The sequence below is a fragment of the Mustela putorius genome, unplaced genomic scaffold (assembly GCF_011764305.1).
Source record: "Mustela putorius furo isolate JIRA1106 unplaced genomic scaffold, ASM1176430v1.1 tig00000275_pilon_pilon_pilon, whole genome shotgun sequence".
In the NCBI taxonomy this organism is placed as follows: Eukaryota; Metazoa; Chordata; class Mammalia; order Carnivora; family Mustelidae; genus Mustela; species Mustela putorius.
This window is the reverse complement of record NW_025421341.1, coordinates 8,789,122-8,816,204: the sequence shown is the minus strand read 5'-3', so window position 1 is coordinate 8,816,204 and position 27,083 is coordinate 8,789,122. Positions and strand designations below refer to the sequence as shown.

General features: G+C 36.7%; 1 protein-coding gene across 8 annotated transcripts in view; it reads right to left on the bottom strand.

The window, feature by feature from the left end:
• Nucleotides 1-27,083, bottom strand: part of NBEAL1 (neurobeachin like 1) — a 197,893-nt gene that overhangs the window by 22,520 nt on the left and 148,290 nt on the right. For all 8 annotated transcript variants that reach the window (XM_004764194.3, XM_045078587.1, XM_045078588.1 and 5 more), the window contains 5 exons: nt 25,229-25,369; nt 21,438-21,568; nt 18,840-18,949; nt 10,200-10,317; nt 7,681-7,778 (listed from right to left, as the gene is read on the bottom strand). In XM_004764194.3, the coding sequence (XP_004764251.1) occupies nt 7,681-7,778; nt 10,200-10,317; nt 18,840-18,949; nt 21,438-21,568; nt 25,229-25,369 (598 nt within the window). The remainder of the gene's footprint in view (nt 1-7,680; nt 7,779-10,199; nt 10,318-18,839; nt 18,950-21,437; nt 21,569-25,228; nt 25,370-27,083) is intronic.

Below are 27,083 nucleotides of genomic sequence, written 5' to 3'. Positions count from 1 at the left end.
AGAGGGATTTAAGTTTGTCTCAGCCCTCAAATACAACTAGATAGTTATCAAATCATTCTGAACACCCAAGAAATCAACTGGAGATCTGAGAAAAGAAATGCTGTAAGTCTAAAAGTAGAAAAGCAACCACTGTTTGGAAGGTAGGAGGTACAGAGACTTGCATCCAGTGTGAGAGCGTGGAGGATACAGCCGTGGGGAGGGGCCTGCTTAAGGAGGCTACCACAAAGCATCATAAGCAGCTGAGTGCAAAATCAGAACTTTTGGAAGACTGCTCCTACAGTGAGGGACATGCCTGGCTTAAAGGTGCTCAGATGGTGAAGTGGGGCAGAATCCCAGGTGTGACAGCATGATCTGAGGATCCCTGAGGTCACAAGAAGAACGGGTGGCACCTAAGGGTGGCAGGGTTCCCAGGTACAGGAGCGTAGAAGCCAGCTGACAACAGTGAGTCTAAGTGCCAGCTTTCTGCTCTGTGTTGCCATAAGCTGATCCCCTGCGTGATCAAGCGACTGCTTTCCTGAGACAGGTTTCCCAAATGGCAGAAGTGGGGCAAGACCATCTCTGGGAGGAATAGGGTGGGTCCAAACCGTGGGAGTCCCTAAACTTTGGAATTTTGAAATTCAGTCAGATGCTAGGGATAAAAAAGCTTGGACGTGGGGAGGGTGAACACAGAGTTCTGACAGAAATGCGGGAGACAAGAGTGAATGAGTGCTTTTCTGTGAGGGCTCACTGAAGAGTGGGGGGCACACATTTTCAGCTTGGGGGGCTAGAAAACAGAGTCCTGCCATATTCATCCTGCCTGTCAGTGCTGAAGTCCTCAGGGAGCAAAAGAGAGCCACCTAGTGGAGTCTGCAGCCGCTTATACTAGCCCCTGCCTCCCTTGCAATGCAGGTACATTTCCACTACAGCAAGTCCACCTGAGAATGAGCATAATGGGGCCCCTCTCCCAGAAGACCAGCACAAACAACTCTCCTGTACCAAGTCTACTGATCATAAAGGACTGAAAAACTTCAGCTCTAGGGGAAAACAGTAGCTAGTCTTCTTTGTATTTTTATTCTTTAGTCTTTCATTATTATTTTTTGTTATTTTCCTATTTTTTTTCTAATTCTTTTTAAATGTTTACTTTCATAAACACTATATAGATGTTTTATTTTTTGTTTCTTTTCATTGTGTGTGTGTGTATAATTTTTTATTTTGGGATCTAGTTTATTTTCTTTTTAATATTTATTTGAGAGAAAGAGTACAAGAGAGATCATGAGTAAGGGGGAAGGGCAGAAGGAGAAGCAGACTCCCCAGTGAGCAAGAGCCTGATGTGGGACTCAATCCCAGGGCCCTGGGATCATGACCTGAGCTGAAGACAGATGCTTAACCAAATGAACCACCCACATGCCTGGGATCTAGTTTCTTTTAACAAGCAGACTGAAACACATCCAGGATTTAGTTCTTTTCTGTTGATATTATTGTTTTTCTTTTTCTTTTCTTTTCTGGACAAAATGACAAGACAGAGAAATTCACCCCAAAAGAAAGAAGGTGGGGTAGTATTCACAGTCAGGAATTTAATCAATACAGATATAAGTAAAATGCCTGAACTAGAATTTAAAACGACAATTATAAAGATACTAGCTGGGCATGAAAAAAGTAGAGAAGACCCTAGAGAATCCTTTATTATAGACATAAAAACTAAAATCTAGTCAGGTTAAAATTAAAAACCCTATAACTGAGATACAGACCCAAGTAGAGGCCATAAAAACAAGCATGAACAAAGCAGAAGAGTGAATCAGTGATACAGAAGATAGAATTATAGAAAGTAATGAATGTGAAAAGGAGAGGGGAATAAAACTATTAAAGCATGAAGGTAGGCTTAGGGAACTCAGCAATTCCAAAAAGTGAAATAATATCCATATTATAGGAGTCCCAGAAGAAGAGCAGGCAAAATGGGGACAGAAGGTTTATTTGAACAAATCATGGCAGAGAACTTTCCGAACATGGGGAAGGAAACATACACTCAAGTCCAAGAGGCACAGAGAACTCCCTACAAAAGCAACAAAAATAGGTCAACACCATGACATGTTAATAGTGAAACTTACAAATTACAAAGATAAAGAGAAAATTCTGAAAGCAGCTTGGGACAAGAGGTCCTTAACCTACAACAGCAGACATGTAAGGCTGGCAGCTGACCTGTCACAGAGACCTGGTAGGTCAGAAAGGACTGGCATGATGTATTCAATGAGCTAAATGGGAAAAATATGCACCCAAGAATACTTTATCCAGTAAGGCTGTAATTCAGAAGAGAAGGAGAAATGAACAGCTTCCAAGACAAATAAAAACTAAAGGAACAGTGAACAGTAAAGCAACCCTAATGAAAGGGGGCCCATATGAGCAAAAGAGATACCAAAAGTAACAATGACCAGAAAAGAACGTAGACAATCTACAGGAATAGTGATTTTACAAGTAATACAGTAATACTGAATTCGTATCTTTCAGTAATTACTCTGAATGTAAATGAACTAAATAATCAAAAGACATAGGGTATAAAAATGGACAGAAAAATAAGACCTATTGATATGCTGCTTAAAAGAGACTAATTTCAGACCAAGGATACCTCCAGATTGAAAGTGAGGGTATTTCCACCATTTATTATGCTAAGGGACATCAAAAGAAAGCTGAAGTGACCATCCTTATATCAGACAAACTATGTTTCAAATTAAAGACTGCAATAAGAGATGGAAAAGGACACTATATCATAATAAGGAATCGATTCAACCAGAAGATCTAACATTTGTAAATACTTATGCCCCTAACTTGGAAGCAGCCAAATATATAAATCAATTAATAACAACCTTAAGGAAAGTCATTGATAACAATACAATAACAGTAGGGGACTTTAACACCCCACTCACAGCAATGAACAGATCATCTAAGCCGAAGATTAACAAGGAAACAAGGGCTTTAAATGACACACTGGACCAGATGGACTTCACAGATATATTCAGAGCATTTCATCCTAAAGCAGCAGAATACACACTTTTTTTAGAGTGCACATGGAACATTCTCCAGAATAGATCACATACTGAGTCACAAATCAGGACCTGACCAGTACAAAAAAGACTGAGATCATACTATGCTATTTTCAGACCACAATGCTATTAAGCTTGAAGTCAACCACAAGAAAAAAATTTGAAAGGGCCACAAATACATGGAGGTTAAAGAGCATCATACTAAAGAATGAATGGGTCCACAAGAAATTAAAGAAGAATTTAAAAAAATATAGGGAAGCAAATGAAAATGAAAACATGACAGTTCACAACCTTTGGGATACAGCAAAGGTGGTCCAGAATGAAGTATATACCAATATAGGTATACCTCAATATATAACAATACAGGCCTTCCTCAAGAAGCAAGAAAAGGCTCAGATACACAGCCTAACCTTACATCAAAAAGAAGCTAGAGAAGGAACAGCAAATAAAGCCTAAATCTATCAGGAGAAGAGAATAAATAAAGATCAGAACAGAAATCAATGAAATAGAAGCCAAAAGAACAGTAGAACAGATCAATGAAACTAGGAGCTGGTTCTTTGAAAGAAGAAGATCGATAAATCCCTGGCCAGACTTATCAAAAAGAAAAGAGACAGGACCCAAATAAATACAATCATGAATGAAAGAGGAGAGATCACAACCAATGCCAAAGAAACACAAACAATTATAAGAGAATATTATGATCAATTATATGCCAACAAATTAGGCAATCTGAGACATGGATAAATTCCTAGAAATATACAAACAATCAAAACTGAAACAGGAGTAAATAGAAAACTTAACAGACCTATAACCTGCAAAGAAATTGAATCAGTAATCAAAAATCTCCCAACAAACAAAAGTCCAGGGCCGGATGGTTTGCTCAGGGGAATTCTACCAAACATTTGAAGACTTAATAATTCTTCTTCTGAAACTTCCAAAAATTAGAAATGAAAGAAAAATTTCCAAACTCATTCTCTGAGGCCAGCATTACCTTGATCCCTAAACCAAAGACCCCACCAAAAAGGAGAACCAAAGGCCAATATCCTGATGAACATGGATGCAAAAATTCTCAACAAGAGACTAGCTAACAGGATCCAGTAGTACATTAAAAGAATAATTCATCATGACCAAGTGGAATTTATTCCTGGGCTGCACAGGTGGTTCAACATCTGCAAATCAATGAACATGATATACTGTATTAATAAAATAAAGGATAAGAACCACACACAAGCCTCTCAATAGATGCAGAAAAAACATTTGACAAAATATACAATCTTTTCTTGATTAAAAATCCTCCACAATGTAGGGATAGAGGGAACATATCTCAACATAATAAAGGCCATACACGGAAGACCCACAGTGACTATCATTCACAATGGGAAAAACAGAGAGCTTTTCTTTTATGGCCAGGAACACAAAAGGAATGTCCACTTTCATCACTGTTGTTCAACATGGTACTGGAAGTCCTAGCCTCGGCAATCGGAAAATAAAAAGAAATTAAAGGCATCCAAATCAGTAAGGAAGAAGTCACACTTTCACTATTTGCAGATGACATGATACTCTATGTGGAAAACCTGAAAGACTCCACCAAAAAGTTGCTAGAACTGATATAGGAATTCAGAAAATTCCAGGATATAAAGATCAACACACAGAAGTCTGTGGTATTTCTACAGACTAACAGTGAAGCAGTAGAAAGAAAAATCAAGGAAATCAATCTTGTTCACAATTGCACCAAGAACTGTAAAATACCAAGGAATAAACCTAACCAAAGAGGTAAAAGATTTGTACTCTGAAAACTATAGAACACTTATGAAAGCAATTTAGGAAAGACAAAAATAAAATGGAAAAATGTTCCATGCCCATGGATTGGAAGAACAAATATTGTTAAAATGTCTATGCCACCTAGAGCAACCTATACACTCAATGTATCTATCAAAATACCATCAACTTTTTTCACAGAGGTAGAACAAACGATTCTAAAATTTGTATGGAACCAGAAAAGACCCCAAATAGCCAAAGGAATGTTGAAAACGAAAACCAAAGCTAGTGACATCACAATTCTGAACTTCAAGCTCTATTACAAAGCTATAATCATCAAAACAGTATGGTACTGGCCCCAAAACAGACACACAGCTCAGTGGAACAGAAGAGAGAACCCTCAACTCTATTGTTAACTAATCTTTGACAAAGTAGGAAAGAATATCCAATGGAAAAAAGAAAGTCTGTTCAACAAATGGTGTTGGAAAATTGTACAGCCACATGCAGAAGAATAAAACTGGACCACTTTGTTATACCACACACAGAAATAAATTAAAATGGAAAAAGAACTAAATGTAAGATAGGAATTCATGAGAATCCTAGCGAAGAAAACAGGCAGCAACCTCTGTGACCTCGGCCACAGCAACATCTTATTAGATAGAGGTCTCCATAGGGTAGGGAACAAAGGCAAAAATGAAAATTGGGACTTCATCAAGACAAAAAGCTTTGCACAACAAAGGAAACAAAACCAAGACAACCAACAGAATGGGAGAAGATATTTGCAAATGTCTTATCAGATAAAGGGTTAGTACAAAAATCTATAAAGAACTTACCATCTCAACACACAAAAAACAACTAATCTAATCAAGAAATGGGCAGGAGACATGAACAGCTATTTCTCCAAAGAAGACATAAAAATGGCCAACAGACACATCACCTAGCATAAGGGAAATACAAATCAAAACCACAATGAGATACCACCTCACATCAGTCAGAATGGCTAAAATTAATTAATTAAGTCAGGAAACAACAGGTGTTGGTGAGGATGCGGAAAAAGGTGTTGGTGGGAATGCAAACTGGTGCAGTCACTCTGGAAAACAATACAGAGGCTCCTCAAAAAGTTGAAAATGGAGTTACCCTATAACTCAGCAATTGCACTACTAGGTATTTACCTCAAAGATACAAATGTAGTGATCTGAAGGGGTATCTGTACCCCAGTGTTTATAGCAGCAATGTCCACAATAGCCAGACTATGGAAAGAAGCCAAGATGTCCATCAACTGATGAATGAATAAAGAAGATGTGGTATATATATAGAGAACAGAATCCTACTCAGCCATCAGAAAAGAAGTCTTGCCATTTGCAATGACATGGATGGGACTAGAGGTTATTATGCTAAGCAAAATATGTCAATCAGAGAAAGATAATTATCATATGATCTTACTCATACATGGAACTCAAGAAACAAGGCAAATGAACATAGAGGAAGGGAAGGAAAAATAAAACATGATAGAAACAGAAGGAAGCAAACCGTAAGAGACATAACTACTGGGAACAAACTGAGGATTGATGGAGGGGAGGTGAGTGGGGGAATGAGGTAACTGGGTGATGGGCATTAAGGAGGTCACGTGATATAATGAGCACTGGGTATTACATGCAACTGATGAGTCACTAAATTCTACCCTTAAAACTAATAATACACTATATGTTAATGAAATTGAATTTAAATAAAGAATTAAGAAAAAGATCAAAGGCTGACTTTTTTTTTTAAAGGCTGACATTTTTTGTAATTTTTTATGGTGATAAAAACTAATTAGCACTACTCTTATGAAAAAAAGAAAAGTTTAAAGCTGGTACAAAAATATTATAGAATCTACTTCAAAGCTCAATGAAGTGTTCTGTTTTCTTCTGTTACTTTTGCATTCTAACAGCAGATAGATATAAAGCATTGATTTTAAATATGACTATTCTGTGAAAAGAGCGAACGTTGGCGGCTTTAAACAAACTCTGCTAAGGAACAGTAGCAATTACAAACTTAGTCTGATAACTGAATTAACAAAAGCTCAACATATTTATAGGCCACAATTTAGATACATTCTTGCTGTAGCACTTGTGGAGATTCAATTTATAAATATTTACTACACAAATACTATATGCAAGAAACATATAAAATAATTAGGAACAGTTGCCGCCTGTAACATACTTATAATAAAGTGAGGCAACTAAGGCAGGAAATGTCATTAGTAAGATATAAATAACAGCCCACAGAACACGGAAAGTGGTCTGAATTCAATAAAGGACTTTACAGCTATTAATTCAGAGGAGACACGGCATGGTAGAAACACTTCTAAGTTGGATGGTTATGAATCCAAATCCTGTTGCAGTAACATTTTAGTTGTTTAAACAAAATGAAGTGATTGGCTTTCTGCGTAAAAATAAAACTCCTCTGTGATTTAAGTTATTGACTATATATGCGGATTTTGACTTCGATATTTTGTTATTTCAAAATAGGAATCATCACTTAAATCTATTTACTTTTTAAAAATTTTTTAATTTATTATTTATTTGACAGAGATCACAAGTAGGCAGAGAAGCAGGTGGAGAGAGAAAGAGGAGGAAGCAGGCTCCCCGCCGAGCAGAGAGCCTGACGTGGGGCTCGATCCCAACACCCTTGGGATCATGACCGGACCCGAAGGCAGAGGCTTTAAACCACTGAGCCACCCAGGCGCCACATCTATTTATTTTTTAAGTGATAGTATAATTTTTCTTAAATTCTAGATAATTCTGAGAGATACAAGTTTAAATAATTAAAATATTTGAAAATGCTGGTAGTACTCCTTAGCAATTAAGTTTTAGACTTCCTATGTAATCAATAACATTTTTTAAATAATCAATAACTTTAATGATACCTTTAACAGTTGACAAGGTGTTTGCCCAAAATTATTAATCATCCCTTCTAAGGCTTTTCTTTCCTTCTCATCTGTTAAGGCATCCAGATCCACAGCTCCTAAAACAAGGAGAAGTAGTCAACTCACTACAGAGTGAAAACAAATCAGGAAGTCACAAATATTGATTAATATATGAAACTGAATAGTGTATTTTCAACAAAATATCATTCTGTTCTTCAATTTGAAAGAATACTGTGAGGAAGGCAATTTTTAATATTTTATAAGATTTTATTTATTTATTTTATAGAGCCCAACTCAGGCCTTAATCCCACAAGCCTGAGATCATGACCTGAGCTGAAATGAAAAGCTGGACACTAATCCACTGAGCCATCCCGGCACCCCAAGAGGCAAATTTTTAAAAAACAGCAACGCCAAACATTAAATATGTATAAAATAAATTCTATCCATGATTTAGAACAAAACTATTTTAAGCAAAAGTTAACTGGTAGTGCATAAAAATTTTTCTTGAAAACATACAAACTATCTCACAGTACATCTAATTGTTTTCTTCATGATAATCAAGCTGAACCAGGTATAATAATCACACAAAATACTACTATAAGTTACTGCTTATCTAACAAATACTGGCATAGGTGATAATACCCAACTGTACTTGATATGGCTGGTAAGTGGCCAAACTAGGGAAGTCGGATTTCAAAGCCTATGCTCATAACTACCATGCATACTAGCTCTCTACAAAACTATTACCAGATGAATATGGCAACACAAACACATGCTTGTTTATTTACCAAAAGGCATGTGGACTCTGTTCAAGTTCACATAAATTCACACTATTCACAATCTTTACTACTGAAAAATTAGAGAAAACTACTTCTTAAGGCTTTTAAACCCTTCAGAAAATGTTCTTGATTCCAAGCTAAACATTAGAATGATGTCACCTTTTTTTTTAAACATTTGAAGAGTTTGTTATTTATAATACTAAAGATATTCTTTCAAAATCTGCTAGCAATCAACACTTGAGTATTTATTTGAGGACCTGATTGAATAGGACACTTACGGCAAGTAATCTAAAACTTTTATGCCACCAATAACTGACATTTCTAAGTAGATATGCACATATACTTATTTTTTTATCCCCTTTCACTCTTCCCTGCACTGATCTCCCCTCTGGCAACCACTGAGTTTGTTCTCTGTATTTTAAGAGTCTGTCTTTTTGTCTTTTACTTTGTTCGTTTTGTGTTTTTTTAGAACAAATCATTTTTAAATTCTAACAGCTTTTTTTTTTTTTGTAAGTTTTACTTATGTTCCAGTTAACATAAAGTGTAATACTAGTTTTAGGTGTACAACACAGTGATTCATCAATTCCATACATCACCTGTTGCTCATCAGGACAAGGGCACTCCTTAACCCCATCATCTATTTAACTCCTCCTTCCGTCTTCTCCCCTCTGGTAACCATCAGTTTGTTCTCTATAGTTAAGACTCTCTTTCTGGGTTTGTATTTTTTTTCCCCCTTAACTCATTTCTTTTTTATCTTAAATTCCACATATGAGTGACATCATATGGTATTTGTCTTTCTCTGACTTACATCTCTTAACATTACACCCTCTAGATCCATCTATATTGATACAAATGACAAGATCACATTCTTTTTTACGGCAGAGTAATGTTCCATTGTATATGTTTGTGTGTGTGTGTGTGTGTGTGTATATATTTCATATCTTATCTATTCATCTATCAATGGACACTGGTTGCTTCCATATCTTGGCTACTGTAAATAATGGCGCCATAAACATAAGGGTACAGAGCTTTTCAAATTAGCGTTTTCATATTCTTTGGGCAAATATCCAGTAATGGGATTACTGATCATAGCAGACTTCTATTTTTAATTTTTTGAAAAACCTCCATACTGTTTTTCACAGTGGATGCACAAATGCACAAAGGTTCTTTTTTCTCCATATCCTTGCTAACACTTGTTATTTCTTGTTTTTATTATTGTAGCCATTCTGACAGGCATAAGATAATTTCTCACTGTTTGTTTGTTTTTTAAACTATGGTTTTGATTTGCATTTCCCTGATGATGAATGATGCTGAACATCTTTTCATGTGTCTATTGGCATCTGTATGTCTTCTTTGGAAAAACGTCTCTTCAGGTTCTCTGACCATTTTTAAAATCAGATTCTTTTCTTTGGTGTTGAGTTATACAAATTCTTCATATATTTTGTATATTAACCCCTTACTGGATATATCACTTGCAAATACCTTTTCCCACTGAGTAGGCTGCTTTTTTGTTTTGTTGACGGTTTCCTCAACTGTGCAAAGTGAAGATTTGCATACATAGTCTTAACTACTATTTAAAAAAAAAACCACACATCAGTCTCTTAATATTTCAAATAGAAAAGATCATTAAAACAATTTTAAAATGTAGTCTTTCTCATGACCAAAATATCACATATAAACACCTATTAAAAGATACTTTCCATCAATGGGATGTAAGATAAAAAGTATATAGGCTTATACCTTCATAACTACAGTAATAGAAAACATTCAGTGCTTCCACTGCAGCTGGCCCCCTCTGTTTGTAGCCAAAAATCAGATCTATCCATTCATGAAGATGAGCAGAAACATATTCAGACTCCTAGAAAAAGAACAAATAATATAGAGATACCTTCCAACTACAATGTAATCACTGGTCCTTTAAAAAAGTAAGAGAAAATTAACAATTTCCACACACAAATCTTATCACTGAAAATAAAATTATTCCAAAATCATGTTAAAACATTTAATTAGTATCTATCCCATATTTTGAATATATTCTATCTAGTATAATGTAGACATATTTATTAATATTTAATAACATATATACTTCTTAACTAATGGGTAAGAAAATAACTCAATAGCCTAAATATCAACAATGAAAAACTTAATGATGGCTATGAATATATATTTGCTGTGAAATTTCCATTGAAATAGTTTTCCAGAAATTCAAATCAGAGAAAAAAACCAGTTGGTGTTGATTAAAGGTGGCTGAAAATCTCTCCCTCCAACCTAGCCAATCTGATACCACCCCACTAAGAAGGTGGACTGTGTGGCAGGCAGAGGCTTGAAGGACCTCCTGAAGCCTGTTAGTTACGCTTTGAAAGACAGTATGGAAATTGTTACTGAGACAGGAGAAAAGGGGGCTCAAGTTTATTTCCATCATGAATTTGGGGATAGATTTTTTTGTAATATTAGATTTTTGTGTACAACATAGTTTTTTCAACACTTCCATACAGTGGGTGGGGGAATGGGCTAAATAGATGATGGGGATTAAGGAGCGCATTTGTTGTTATGAGCACCTGGGTGTTTTTTCTCTTTTTTCATTTATTTATTTTCAGCAGAACAGTATCATTATTTTTTCTCCACACCCAGTGCTCCATGCAATCCGTGCCCTCTATAATACCCACCACCTGGTACCCCGACCTCCCACCCCCCGCCACTTCAAACCTCTCAGATTGTTTTTCAGAGTCCATAGTCTCTCATGACTCACCTCCCCTTCCAATTTACCCCAATACCCTTCTAACTCCCCATGTCCTCCATGCTTTTTGTTATGCTCCAGAAATAAGTGAAACCATATGATAATTGACTCTCTCTGCTTGACTTATTTCACTCAGCATAATCTCTTCCAGTCCCGTCCATGTTGCTACAAAAGTTGGGTATTTGTCCTTTCTGATGGAGGCATAATACTCCATAGTGTATACGGACCACATCTTCCTTATCCATTCGTCTGTTGAAGGGCATCTTGGTTCTTTCCACAGTTTGGTGACCGTGGTCATTGCTGCTATAAACATTGGGGTACAGATGGCCCTTCTTTTCACTACATCTGTATCTTTGGGGTAAATACCCAGGAGTGCAATTGCAGGGTCATAGGGAAGCTCTATTTTTAATCTCTTAAGGAATCTCCACACTGTTCTCCAAAGAGGTTGCACCAACTTGCATTCTCACCAACAGTGTAAGAGGGTTCCCCTTTTTCCACATCCTCTCCAACACATGTTGTTTCCTGTCTTGCTAATTTTGGCCATTCTAACTGGTGTAAGGTGGTATCTCAATGTGGTTTTAATTTGAATCTCCCTGATGGCTAGTGATGATGAACATTTTTTCATGTGTCTGATAGCCATTTGTATGTCTTTATTGGAGAAGTGTCTGTCCATATCTTCTGCCCATTTTTTGATATGATTATCTGTTTTGTGTGTGTTGAATTTGAGGAGTTCATTATAGATCCTAGGTGTTATCTGGGGATGGAGACTTTCATGCTAATTGGTCTTTTTAGCTGCCTGTGACAAAGTGTGGAAGGAGTAAGATGAATTTAAAAAAATAACTATTCATGGGATGCCTGAGTGGCTCAGTGGGTTCATGGTCTTCCTTCAGCTCAGGTCACGATCCCAGGGAGGTGGAATGGAGTTCTGCATGGGGCTCCCTCCTCAGCGGGGAGCCTGTTTCTTCCTCTCCTCCCTGCTCAAGCTGTCTCTCTCTCTCAAATAAGTAGATAAAATCCGGAAAAAAAAAAAATCAGGTTTTAAGCATAATTTAAAAAAAATATAAAGGAGCAGGTCTTGCTGGGTTCCAATTAAAATTATTTCATTCCCTGGATACTAGAGAGCACAATCTTTTTTTTTTTTTTTTTTTAAAGATTTTTTATTTATTTGTCAGAGAGAGAGAGGGAGCGAGAGTGAGCACAGGCAGACAGAGTGGCAGGCAGAGACAGAGGGAGAAGCAGGCTCCCTGCTGAGCAAGGAGCCCGATGTGGGACTCGATCCCAGGACGCTGGGATCATGACCTGAGCCGAAGGCAGCTGCTTAACCAACTGAGCCACCCAGGCGTCCCAAGAGCACAATCTTTAATTGAGAAATGGCCAAGGTCAGTGATCAAATCAAGAGAGTCACCAGTAAAATACAGCCTTAGGTGAAAGTTTAGTTCAAGACTATGGCTATGAAGCAATGTGCTTGAGACTTCAAAGATTTAAGGCTGTGCTGCACAGACCCACTCAACTAGAAAATAGAACACTTTTTTTTAAAGTTTAAAAGTAATTAACATATATTATTTGTTTTGGGGTACAGGTGTGTTAAATCATCAGTCTTACACAGTTCACAGCACTCACCATAGCACATATCCTCCCCAATGTCCACCACCCAGCCAGCCTATTCCTCCCCCCACCCCCTCCAGCAACCCTCAGTTTGTTTCCCAAGATTAAGAGTCTCTTATGGTTTTTCTCCCTCTCTAGTCCCACCTTGTTTCATTTTTCCCTCCCTCCCCCCACCCCTGCCTTGCCTCTCAAATTCCTCATATCAGAGAGATCATAAGATATTTGTCTTTCTCTGATTGACTTATTTCCCTTAGCATAATACCCTCTAGTTCCATCCACATCATTGCAAATGGCAAGATCTCATTTTTTCTTGATGGCTGCACAGTATTCCACTGTATATATGTATGTGTATAGGTGTGTGTGTGTATATATATATATACACACACACACCACATTTTCTTTATCCATTCATCTAGGCTCTTTCCATAGTTTGGCTATTGTGGACACTGCTGCTATAAACACTGGAGTGCACATGCCCCTTTGGATCACTGCATTTGTATCTTTAGGGTAAATACCCAATAGTAGGATTGCTGGGTCATAGGGTAGCTCTATTTCCAACTTTTTGTGGAACCACCATACTGTTTTCCAGAATGACTGCACCAGCTTGCATTCCCACCAACAACATAGGAGAGTTCCCCTTTCTCTGTATCCTCACCAACATCTGTCATTTCCTGACTGGTTAATTTTAACCATTCTGACTGGTTTGAGGTGGTATGTCACTGTGGTTTTGATTTGTATTTCTCTGATGCTGGGTGATGTAGAGCACTTTTTCATGTGTCTCTTGGCCATTTGGATGTCTTCTTTGCAGAACTGTCCATTCATGTCTTCTGCCCATTTCTTGATTGGATTATTTGTTCTTTGGGTGTTGAGTTTGATAAGTTCTTTATAGATTTTGGATACTAGCCCTTTATCTGATATGTCATTTGCAAATATCTTCTCCCATTCTGTCAGTTTCCTTTTGGTTTTGTTGACTGTTTCCTTTGCTGTGCAAAGCTTTTGATCTTTTGAAGTACCAATAGTTCATTTTTACCCTTGTTTCCCTCACCTTTGGCGATGTTTCTAGGAAGAAGTTGCTGTGTTCCCCTTAAGAATTTTGATGGATTCCTGTCTCACATTGGGGTCTTTCATCCATTTTGAGTCTTTTTTTGGGATGGTGTAAGGAAATGGCCCAGTTTCATTTTTCTGCATGTGACTGTCCAATTTTCCCAACACCATTTGTTGAAGAGACTGTCTTTTTTCCACTGGACATTCCTTCCTGCTTTGTCAAAGATAGTTGACCACAGAGTTGAGGGTCAATTTCTGGGCTCTTAATTCTGTTCCACTGATCTATGTGTCTGTTTTTGTGCTAGTACCATATTGTCTTAATGATTCAAGCTCTTTGTAATAGAGCTTGAAGTCTGGAATTGTGATGGCACCAACTTTGGCTTTCTTTTTCAACATTCCTCTCGCTTATTCGGGGTCTTTTCTGGTTCCATACAAATTTTAGGATTCTTTGTTCCATTTCTTTTAAAAAAATTGATGGTATTTTGATAGGGATTGCATTAAATATGTAGATTGCTCTAGGTGGCACAGACATTTTAAAATATTTGTTCTTCCAATCCATGAGCATGGAGTGTTTTTCCATTTCTCTGTGTCTTCCTCACAATTTCTTTCATGAGTACTTTATAGTTTTCTTAGTATAGATTCTTTGCCTCTTTGGTTAGGTTTATTCCCAGGTATCTTATGGTTTTGGATGCAATCATAAATTTGATTGAGGGGCACCTGGGTGGCCCAGTGGGTTAAGCCTCTGCCTTCAGCTCAAGTCGATTTCATGGTCCTGGGATCGAGCCCCACATCGGGCTCTCTGCTCAGTGGGGAACCTGCTTCCCCCTCTCTCTCTGCCTGCCTCTCTGCTTACCTGTGACCTTTCTTCCTCTGTCAAATAAATAAATAATCTTAAAATAAATAAACAAATAAATTTGATTGATTCCTTAATTTCTCTTTCTTCTGTCTTGCTGTTGGTGTATAGAAATGCAACTGACTTCTGTGCACTGATTTTATGTCCTGACACATTACTGAATTCCTGTATGAGTTCTAGCAGTTTTGGGGTGGATTCTTTGGGTTTTCCAATAAAGTATCATATTATCTGCAAAGAGTGAGAGTTTGACTTCCTTGCAGATTCGGATACCTTTTATTTCTTTTTGTTGTCTGACTGCTGAGGCTAGGATTTCTAGTACTATGTTGAATAGCAGTGGTGATAGTGGACATCCCTGCTGTGTTGCAGACCTTCTGGGAAAAGCTCTCAGTTTTTCCTCATTGAGAATGATATTCGCTGTGGGTTTTTCATACATGGCTTTTATGATATTGAGGTATGTATCCTCTATACCTACTACCTATTCCCTTTAGAGTTTTGATCAAAAAAGGATGCTGTACTTCATCAAATGCTTTTTCAGCATCTACTGAGAATTTATCATATGGCTCTTGTTCTTTCTTTTATTAATGTATCACACTGATTGATCTGCTGATGTTCAACCAACCTTGTAGCCCAGGAATAAATCCCACTTGGTTGTGGTGAACAATCCTTTTAATGTACTGTTGGATCCTATTGCCTATACTTTGGTGAGAATAGAAAATAGAACATCTTAAGAATCTTAATTTTCCCACAGCAGCCTCCCATGGACCCACTGTTTTCTAAAGTAATGTGAAATGGTTATTAACCAATAAAGATGATGCATAAGAAATTTATAAAATTTTATTTTTTTAAGTCTTTTTTTTTTTAGGTTTTATTTATTTATTTGACAGAGAGACAGCACAAGCAGGGAGAGAGGCAGGCAGAGGAAGAGGGAGAAGCAGGCTCCCCACAGAGCAGGGAGCCTGATGTGGGATTCAATCCCAGGACCCCAGGATCATGCCCAAGCTGAAGGCAGCAGCTTAACTGACTGAGCCACCCAGGTGTCTCTATTTTATTTTTTTAAAGATTTTATTTATTTACCTGACAGAGAGACAGAGAGCACAAAGTTAAAGTGGTTTCAGGGAAAGGGAGAGGAAGAAGCAGGCTCTCTACTGAGCATAGAGCCTAATGCAGGGCTTGATCCCAGGGCCTTGGGATCATGACCTGAGATGAAGGCAGATGCTTTGACCGTAAAATTTTAAAATATACTGTTATTAGTTCAGACTGAAAGAGGCAGAAACTGTTCAAAAAAGATGAGATCTTTGGCTTCCAATTTACTCTGGTTAATTAAGGGGCTGACAAAGATACTCATGGAAACATTTTTTTTTTAATGTAAAATAAATAATGTATATATGTTTTTTTAATGTAAAAGAATGACTCAAAGCAGGAAGCTAAGAGCCAAAGGGTAAAACAAAATAGCCATGGGGAACCACTCTGAGGGAAAAGGACTGGGCCCTAATAAAGGAACTGAAAACAAGTCCCTGCTGGAATTCTGAATTGTTGTAATCCAGTTTCTGCTAGGTATCTCTTGTTTTTCTCGCCCACCTTTTTTTTAAAATTTATTTATTTTCAGCATAACCGTATCATTATTTTTGCACCGCACCTAGTGCTCCATGCAATCCATGCCCTCTATAATACCCACCACCTGGTACCCCAACCTCCCACCCCCCGCCACTTCAAACCCCTCAGATTGTTTTTCAGAGTCCATAGTCTCTCATGACTCACCTCCCCTTCCAATTTACCCCAACACCCTTCTCTCTAACTCCCCATGTCCTCCATGCTTTTTGTTATGTTCCACAAATAAGTGAAACCATATTATAATTGACTCTCTCTGCTTGACTTATTTCACTCAGCATAATCTCTTCCACCTTTTTAAATTAAATTCTACGCCCAATGTGGGGCTCAAACACATAAACCGATAGATCAAGAGTCACATGCTCTAGGGACTGAGCTAGCCAGGCACCCCTTCTAATTTCTCTTTTAAATGAGAATGTCTATGATGATTCTTCTGTCTTTGTCACACCACTGTTGTTACGCAGGGACAGAGAGCCTGTCTCTTTACTCTACAGTCTTCAGATGCAAGAACAGACAAACCTGAATAGTTTTATGCCCACATCCATTTGATTTAGATTACTAACAAGATTCCGGACTTCAGACCTCATGCCTTAATGCAGGGATCAGTTAACTAGTTACGGCTTGTGGCCCAAATTTTACTAGCTCCAGATTTGTAGAGTAGTACAAAAAAGCCACATCCATTTTCTTTTGCATTGCAGTGGCAGAATTTCAACACAGACCTTAAAGCCAGCGAAAATATTTACTATCTAGTCCTCTACAGAAAAGACGTTTGCAGATTCCTGACTTAAAGGTTGCTGACATGAGATTTTGGGAGGATCTTGAGAGGAAGTACATACATTTTACATGTAGAAGGAATGCAAATAATTTGTAATCAGAGAGCAGACTGTGTGTGGGATTAAAGATGGTTGCAAATTCTTTTTCCCCTCCCACCATTAAGAGATGGAGATTACCTTCCCTCCTCTTGAATCTGCACTGATCCTATTACTGTCTGACTCTGACAAGGTGACAGAAGTGCGGTGACCATTCACAGCCTTAAGCCTTAAGAAAGCATGGAAGCTTCCAATTTTGTACTCCTTCCTGAGCCATAGACAGGTGCATGTCTGCCTACCTAGCTAGAGCGACCACATGAATAGGAGATATCCTGAGATTACATGGGAAAGAAGAAAAGCCCAGCATCCCAGTGTCTCTCAATGCATATGACTCCATCTCAGCTGCTATGACTGCAAGGGCATGAGAACCTTGCAAGATCAGAACTTTTCAAGCTAGATGAGAACTTTTCAGTTGAGACCAGTTAACTCACAGAACTGTGAGAGATAATAAAATGACTGTATTTTAAGCCACTAAATTTTGGATAGGTTATTGCACAGCAATATATAACTGAAACAGAGGCTTCTAATATATTAATACAAGGAGCATATCTTCCTAAAATCCTAGACCCCAACTTCATATCATAGATACAGAGGAATGCATCTGAGAAGGTCCTGGCTAGCCAATAAGTAACAGATTTTTTTCTGAGTTGCTTAATTTTTTTCCCAATTCCTTATTCATGCATAGTGCTATTGCTTACAAATATTATGATCTAATTCTGATTTTTATAAAACTGACATACTATATACTAATGACATGGTATGTTTCCAAGTATTGGCCTAATTAGCTTCAGACTCTGAGACATTTCAGTTTAGACAGAGAACTAAGTGGACTATTGTGGGGGGAAAAAAGCATCATTTACAAAATGACATAATAACAGTGCTTAACTCTCACAACTCTTTAAATCCCAAACTAGAAATTCAGCTAAAAACTAACATTTTTTTAAAAGTGGAATTGAGGATTTAGCAGTCATATTAAAAACTTACTGAAATTCTTCAGAGAAAACAAGAATGTACTCATCCTTGTTTTTTTTTTTTTTTTTAAGATTTTATTTATTTATTTGAGAGAGAAGGAGAGAAAGAGAGCACAAGCACAAGCTGGGGGAGGAGAAAAGAGGAGGAAGAGAGAGAATCTCAAGCGATCTCCACACTGAGTATGCAGCTTAACAAAGGGCTTGCTCCCAAGACCCTAAGATCATGACTTGAGCTGAAACCAAGTTGGACACTCAACCAACTGAGCCACCTAGGAGTCCCTCATCCTTGTTAGATCTAAAACAAATGCAAAACACCAAATGACATCGGCTTGGTGGCTGGAATAGCTTAAAATACAACACGTGGTTATCTTATAGAACTAAATATATATAAACACACATACACACACACACATATACATATATATATATGTATATGTATATATACATATACATATACATATATATGGTTTTTTTTTTTGCTATATAGCCACAGGACTATACCGTATTCTTACTGTATCAGAAGATTCATAACCTCAAAATAAATTATATTATACTCTCCACAATAGTATACAACAGATGACAAATTAATCTAAAAAAATAACAGCTAGATATACATTAATCTATTCTCTAGAGAACACATGCATCTCTATCTTAGTATCTTAGTAACCTAATAACTAAACAACAAAATCTTACCAGAGCTTTCCTATGTTTATAGATGAAATCTTCAGCTGACTTAGCCCATTTGGGGAGAATGACGTCATTTACTACTTCTTTGGAAACTTGCAGACAGCCCAAGTTAAATTCTAAGACAAGTAAAAGATAAATGCATCAAATAATTTTAGATTTAAATAAATCAAGTAAAACAGATATACAATTCTTGGCAAAACTGAGACTTCTTCTCTAATAGGGGAGAATCAAGTTCCCTTCTTGATCTAAATTTACTGAACATGTAAAAATAATTCTTTTCATATTGAAATGTATTTTACCAGTTGATTAAACAGGTAAATGAAAATAAAATACTTCTAAATTAGTTATTATAAAGCAAATCAGATTAACAACTGATTTTTGGTTGAGAAGCAGGGTATACTATAGATATGGCCAAAACCTTAATCTAAACAAAAATGCAATATTCAGTATTCTGACATTAAAAATAATTAATATAGTCCCTGTAATGGTTAATTTACAAAATACAGCTCCTTAGTGCTTTTTGGTGTAACTTATACTTTAAATACACTCAAAGGAAGTGTTGTATTTGTCATAATAAAAAATATGTATTTGTATAGCCCTCTTCTAAGTAATACTGACATAAAGATTTTCTCATATAGTTAAAATATAGTACTTTGACAAAACTATCCCAAAGATGAGGTTTTCTTGTTTATATAGCATGGAAAGAGACAAGTGTTCACATAAAAGATCTTCATAAAAGAATCTACCCTAAAATATCAGTGTGTCCCAAAGCTGGAAAGAGGTTTGAATGTCATAAAATGACAGGATGCACAGGGCCTGTGACTTTGCTAACCCAACTACTGTGTAACAGACATTGTTGCCAACCTGCTAGCCATCCCTCCTTATTTGGTAACAGAACCTTGATTTTATTCAAGTATCCATCCTTGTGCTTTATTTTATGCCTGTAGCAGGCTGACTGGTATAAGCACAATAAGGAGAGGTTACAAGAAAGGATTTCTCACTTTTAAGAAATGACAAAAAGAAGTAACAATTCACTTCTAAGACACTATTGTATCTGCCTATGAAGACTAGAAATGCTTCAGTCATTTGTAACCATGAGAGGGACTAGCCAAGGACAAAGCCAAACACTTGGAACAGCAGAATGAAAGTACAGGAAGAACTTGGCTTTGATGATGTTGTTAAGCTACCTGGATACTACCATACCTTAGGGTTTACACTGCGGAAAATACTAAAATTTTCTTGCACAATTTTGAGTTAGTTTTACTAATATTTGTTTTACTAATTAATATTAAAATTTATTGACATTCTAAGAAATGCTCTTTGCTTTCTCCCACCTAACTCATTTCGAACAAAGAAGCAATATACAATTAGAAAAGGAAGCCAGCAAGACAGTAGTTCAAGACAGCAACTTGCTCTAGTGAACATCAGAAATTGTCAAGCTAAGAGTATCTTAACTTCTGTGTCCAAATTTAATCTGCTCACCCTCCTAGCCCGGATACCCTGTTTTGGCAGGTCCAGTCCTCTGGCTCAGACTCTAGAATCAGAGTCCGTCGATAGATTGATTTGATTTTCTGCAAGGGACCAACTTTAAATACCTTACACTGAGAAATCAGATGCCCCGCCTCCAACAGCATGTCCCAGAGTGCATGATCAGAGGACACAAAGCCCTGGATATGTTCTCTCTAGTGTGGCAAACAACTCTACTACAGAAGCAAAGGGTCAAACATTAACACTTCATACTAGGGGAAGAAAAGGAAGTTGGTAATGGTCCTTTGAAACTGTAATTTTCCTTAAGAGCCCCAGTAGTAACAATCTTCTTTTCTTACTGTGCTTAAAAGGAAATCTAAAATTCATAGAGGAAGTATTTGGATATTTTTAAAGACTGTCTTTGGCTCCATAATGCTCTACTTCAAAACATAATATGATTTTTCAAATATTGTAGTAACTTATAACTTGTCATTAATTTCAATTTGCCTCCTCTCTTCTGCTCTAAACCAGGAGTCAGCCAACTTTTTCCATTAAGTGTCAAAGAATAAATATTTTTTGTTGTGTGAGCCCAATGGTCTCTGTTGTAACTACTCAAATAAGCTGTTATTCTATGAAAGCAGCCACAATCTACATGTAGATGAACTGGCTTGGCTGTGTTCCAACAAAATTTTATTTATAAACAAATGAGTCTACCCTGTGGATCTGACCCATGACCTACAGTCTGCAAACCCCTGGTTTAAATCCTCATCTTATCTAACTCACATACTTTTATTTTCTTTCCCATCCCTAACTCAAACACTTTTAGCCGAAGTGGCTAGCTATATGGCTGAAATAGCATATGGCCATTTTTGTATTTTTGCATTGGGTTCTAGAAAACCCAATACTCTGATAAATTCTCTCACCAATTCAAATATGACTTCTTTATCCTGGTTCACCACAGCACTTCCCTGGAAAAGTAAGACTACATCCAGGCATCAGTCAAACCCTATCTATGAATAACAGACAGAATGAACCTTAAGTAATCTACAGAATATCACAAAAATTTCCTGAAAGGTATTTTTCAGGATCCTTCACTGGGACCCGTTGAGTCAAAATTTTTAATCTCTCATTTCTTACGATTTTGATTTTCCAAAAACTCTGGGAAATAGAAGAATTCAGGAATAAGCTCCTTCACATCATATGCATTGTCCATGAGAGCCTGCCAGGTTGCAGGGATGGAATGGAACTGTCGATCTGCACAGTCAAACCTGCATGTGGATGGAGATTGACAGAGAACAATGAGTAAACTTCTGTGAGAGCAACAATAGCCATGAAACAAGCCTTACACTCCCTTCAGGCTCCTAATGATTAGAGCTTCTCTTTCATTCACCTTTCTCTTAATGTCTAAAAGCACAATTTGGGAGGCACTTAGGTGGCTCAGTCAGTTTAAGTGTCTGCCTTTGGCTCAGGTCATGATCCCAGGGGGATCGGGCCCCCCATCAGGTTCCCTATTCAGCGGGGAGCCTACTGCTCCCTCTCCTACTCCCCGTTTGTGCTACCCCTCTCTCTGTCAAATAAATAAAATCTTTTAAATTAAATTAAATTAAAATACAATTTGTTTTTCGTACTTAAGATAATATGATACGTTCATATGATAATCTTTCATATTTTGTTGCCAGGAACTAAATACAACTTTTTTTTTGAAGTTTTTATTTATTTATTTGAGAGAGAGAGAGTGTGAGAGTGGAGTGAGTGGCAATAGGGGACAGTGAGGGCAGAGGGAGAGGAAGAAGCAGGTTCCCAGCTGAGCAGGGAACCCCATGCGGGGGGCTCAATCCCAGGACCTGGGAACATGACCCAAGCGGAAGGCAGACACTCAAATGATGGAGCCAACCAGGCACCCCTCACTTTAATGTTAATCACTAGTATCATTTTAGTTAGAAGAGCTGAAAACCAAATCACACTGGAGAAAATTTTTAAGTAATTAAATGTAAACCTAAGAGACTTTTAAAGAAAGGCCTAATTTTTGCTGAGTAAAATTCATTACTGAGAGTGAATAAATATTATTTGGATATTTTAGATTCACAGAATTTAAATATCATGATTAATATACATGGTTAACAGATCCATAGGAGAGCTGCTGATTTAATCCTCTATACAAACTCTTCTAAAAACCAGAGGGTGAGTTAGGGAAAGGGTTCTTTTTATAATATATATTAAATATTAATATATAAACATATGATATATTAAATATATATACTTATATATTAAAATTTTATATTTAAAAATATTTTTATATTTTATTTGCATATACTATTATCTGATTTTATTTTATTTTATTTTTTTTTAGATTATTTATTTATTTATTTGACAGAGAGAGAGAGAGATCACAAGTAGGCAGAGAGGCAGGCAGAGAGAGAGAGAGGAGGAAGCAGGCTCCCTGCTGAGCAGAGAGCCCGACGCGGGACTCGATCCCAGGACCCTGAGATCATGACCTGAGCCGAAGGCAGCGGCTTAACCACTGAGCCACCCAGGCACCCTCTGATTTTATTTTTAAGTTCCATCACAGGCCTATGGTAGTTCAAGAAGCTCAAGTAGTCATGCTGTGATTTTATTATACTGTTTTATTATACTGTTTTTTTCTATTCACAAAAAGCATAAACGCCCGTTTAATCTCCTTTCATATTGTTTTCCTGGATTTATTTAGTAATACCTACCAATCTTGGTTTGAGGTGGAGCTGAAATTAGCAGAATTCTGAATTTAATTACGGTCAATGATTGGGTCATCAATAAAGTCTAATTGTATCCAAATTCAAGGAGATATAGTTTTAATGGCAGAATTTTTTGTTTGGGAGAACTGCTTTACTGAGATATAATTCACATACAATTCACAATTCAATGGTTTTCAATATCATGAGTTGTGCAACAATCACCACAATTAATTTTGAACATTTCCATCACTCCTAAAGAAACCTTGTATCTATTAGCAGTTACTCTCTATCCACCCTACCTCAACTCTGGCAACTGCAAATCTACTTTCTGTCTCTATGGGACACTGCATGTAAATCATACAGCATGTGGCTTTTTTTTTTTTTAAGATTTTTATTTTATTTATTTGTCATAGAGAGAGAAGCGAGAGCAAGCACAGGCAGACAGAATGGCAGGCAGAGGCAGAGGGAGAAGCAGGCTCCCCGCCAAGCAAGGAGCCCAATGTGGGACTCGATCCCAGGACGCTGGGATCATGACCTGAGCCGAAGGCAGCCGCTTAACCAACTGAGCCACCCAGGCATCCCAGCATGTGGCTTTTTATGTCTGGCTTATTACATTTAGCATACTGTTTTCGAGGATCATTCATGTTACAACATGTATCTTTCATTCCTTTTATCTACTCATGGCCAAGTAATATTCCATTGTATGTATATACCACATTTTATTTATTCCTTTATCACGACAGACAAACAACCTTCGGGCTGTTTTTACTTTTTGGCTATTACAAATAATGCTGCTATGTATACCTGTATATAAGTTTTTGTGTGAACATATGTTTTCAATTATTTTGGGTGTATAGCTAAGAATGGAATTACTAGGTCAGGATAATTTTATGTTTAACCCTTTGAAGAACTTTGAAGAACTGCCAAACTATTTTCCACAGACAGAGGCTACAGCATTTTTCATTTCCTCAGGCAGTACATAAGGGTTCTAGCTTCTTACCATGCTCATCAACACTAGTATTACCTGTCTTTTTTATTATAGCCATCCTTGGAGGTGTGAAGAGGTTATCTCAATTTGGTTTTGATTTGAATTTTTCTGATGACTAAGGATATTCAGCATCTTTTCATATGTTTCTTGGACATTTGTATTCTTCTTTGGAGAAATGTCCATTCAGATCCTTTGTTCAGTTTTTAATTGGGTTATCTATCATTGCACTGTAAAGGTTATTGTATTGTAGACTTCAAGTCCCTCAACAGATTTACAACCTACAAATATTTTCCTCCCCTGAATGGGTTGTCCTCTTCCATTCTTGATGGAGTCTTTTGAAGCAGAGAGTCTATTTCTGAAGCCTTGTAGTAAAATCACTAATTGTTAAAATCATTAAAAGCTGAAAAGACCCAACTATACCTTAATGGGGAGAAAACTACCTGCTATCATGTGTATGTAACATTTGGAGATGGTTAATGTGATCACAGGGACAGAATCTCTTCTTGAAAGCCAAGGCTTATTGCACTAAAGATAGGAGTAAGGTTAATTTTGAGAGATAGAAACTATATGCACGGAGAACAGAATAGGCAATGTTTACAGAGCTCGACTGCGTGCACAGGAAAGGTGAAATAGTAATGTTAAAGAATAAGGCAATACAGAGATAAAATGTAAGTAAGTAGGAAGCTATAGAGAGGATACATTGGAAAACTGAGGATTCATAAAGAAGTTTGTTTCTTTAAGATTATCAGGAAAGTGTGAACATAATATATTATAATTCTGAGAGGTAATATGATAATACAATGGAATCATAGACCTGTGTGCGTTATGTAAGAGCCCCTCATTCCTCCTCATTTTTATTCTTTAATATTTTAAAGAGGACCACATAGGCATTGGTTAGGTTTAAATCTCTGGCAGATGTCATGGATCTAGGTCTAAATCAGTTCAAACTCTCAGTCTCTGGCAGGTACCTAAAACCAGTAAGAATCACAAAACTACAGAGCTAGATAACCGTAAAAAGGAATTCTCCTTAAAGGTCATTTGTGTAAGTCAGTTGGAGTGACTTATTCTCAAACTAGTTTGGCTGTTTTTATTTAGAGGCTATTAAATGAAATAAAATCTAATAGAGGAGACTGAAACTGATAAGGCCTGGTTATATAGTACATGACACAAAGGAGTTTTCAATGCTAACATGTAGTCTTAAGAAAATAGCTTATTTACCCAAAACATACCTTCCACTCTGAAGCTGGATGTGGAGGGTGGTGAATGGTTCTGTACGAATAAGATAGTGCATAACCCCAGCAGAATTTGAATAGTGAGTACCATAATGAAATTTATCAATAGTTCCCATGGGATCCTCAAAATTTTCATATCTAAAAAGAGAAACTAAACTTTTATAACCATAATAGTAATATTAAATTAGGACATAAGGTTGTAGTGCATTGCTAAAAACATAGTTTTTAAGAAGTCCTTATTAATATTCATTATTTACATATTCATATCATCATACCAATTAATAAATGAAAAAAATTATTCATTAATACTTTATCACCAGAAACAGTAATACTGTGTTTCATATTATGCGATAATACATATTCACTGTAGATAAATTAGAAAATACAGAGTACCAAAAAAAGAGAAACTTAAAATCAAGCACAAAGATAATTAACATTAACATTTTGATGAAAATCTGTCACCCTTAATGTATAAGTTAGTACACAAATGTATTTCAATGTAAAAGTGCTATATATAATATATTGTTCACCACCTATTTTTTCATTTAGCAGTTTTCTATTTGTCTTTCCAAATGATTGAATAGTCTACTTTTTAACAGCACCTGGTATTTATAACAGTAACATATACAAATGTATGACAATTTAACCATTTCTTTAGTTTTGGATATAAAGGGTTAATTGATTTTTCTGCTACCATAAGCAATGTGATAATGAGACATCCTTTTGTGGACAAGATAATGGAAGAAAATATGGAGGATCAGTCAAGAATTGTGGAAATGAATGTCTATTAATTAAAGGAAAAAGAAGGTTGTCTAGGAAGGAAGATGATGGATAGGGAGACCTAAAGTAGATAAAAAGGAAAGGATATATATATAGTTAATTCTATAAGCACTACCAATATGTAATTGTTTTGAATGGTGGTTTGAATATTGACATCTGAATTAGTGGGTACAAAATCTGAATAAGAAGAGTTTTTGGGGGCGCCTGGGTGGCTCAGTGGGTTAAGCTGCTGCCTTTGGCTCAGGTCATGATCCTCGGATCAAGCCCCGCATCGGGCTCTCTGGTCAGTGGGGAGCCTGCCTCTCTCTCTGTCTGCCTCTGCCTACTTGTGATCTGTCAAATAAGTAAATAAATAAAATTTTTTTTTAAGATTTTATTTATTTATTTGACAGAGAGAGATGACAAACAGGTAGAGAGGCAGGCAGAGAGAGAGGAGAAAGCAGGCTCCCTGCTGAGCAGAGAGTCCGATGTGGGGCTCGATCCCAGGACCCTGAGATCATGACCTGAGCCAAAGGCAGCAGCTTAACCCACTGAGCCACCCAGGCGCCCCAGTAAATAAATAAATTAAAAAAAATTTTTTTTCAGCTTTAACTTGATCTGCAAAAGAAAAAAAAAAAAAGAAAGAAAAGAAAAAAATTTCTACATTGTCAAAAAAAAAAAAAGAGTTTTTTGGAGGAAATAAACACTAAACTTTTCAAACCAAAACAGTAATTAATTCATCAAGTTGAGGCCAATTTCCTTTTACACAGAAATCATTAATATTCAGGAGAATAAAAAGCTTTCAAGTCAAAGTCATCGCCATGTATGCAAAAACATACACTATTAAAATTGGAACAGTATTTTTAAAAGCTTGTTTTTTTGTTATTGTCAAAAAAATTTGACTAATGATAGTGAGGTTACATTTATGCAGAATTCCACTAGTAAATCAAATCAAGTATCAAACACTACAAAGAGTCCTAAAATAGATTTGCAGATAAAATGGAAAAAAAAAAGTACTTTCAAATAAATCTACATTATTTGTTTGCAAAATAGTTTTGCACTTAATGTAAGTCATTACTAACAATTCATCCAC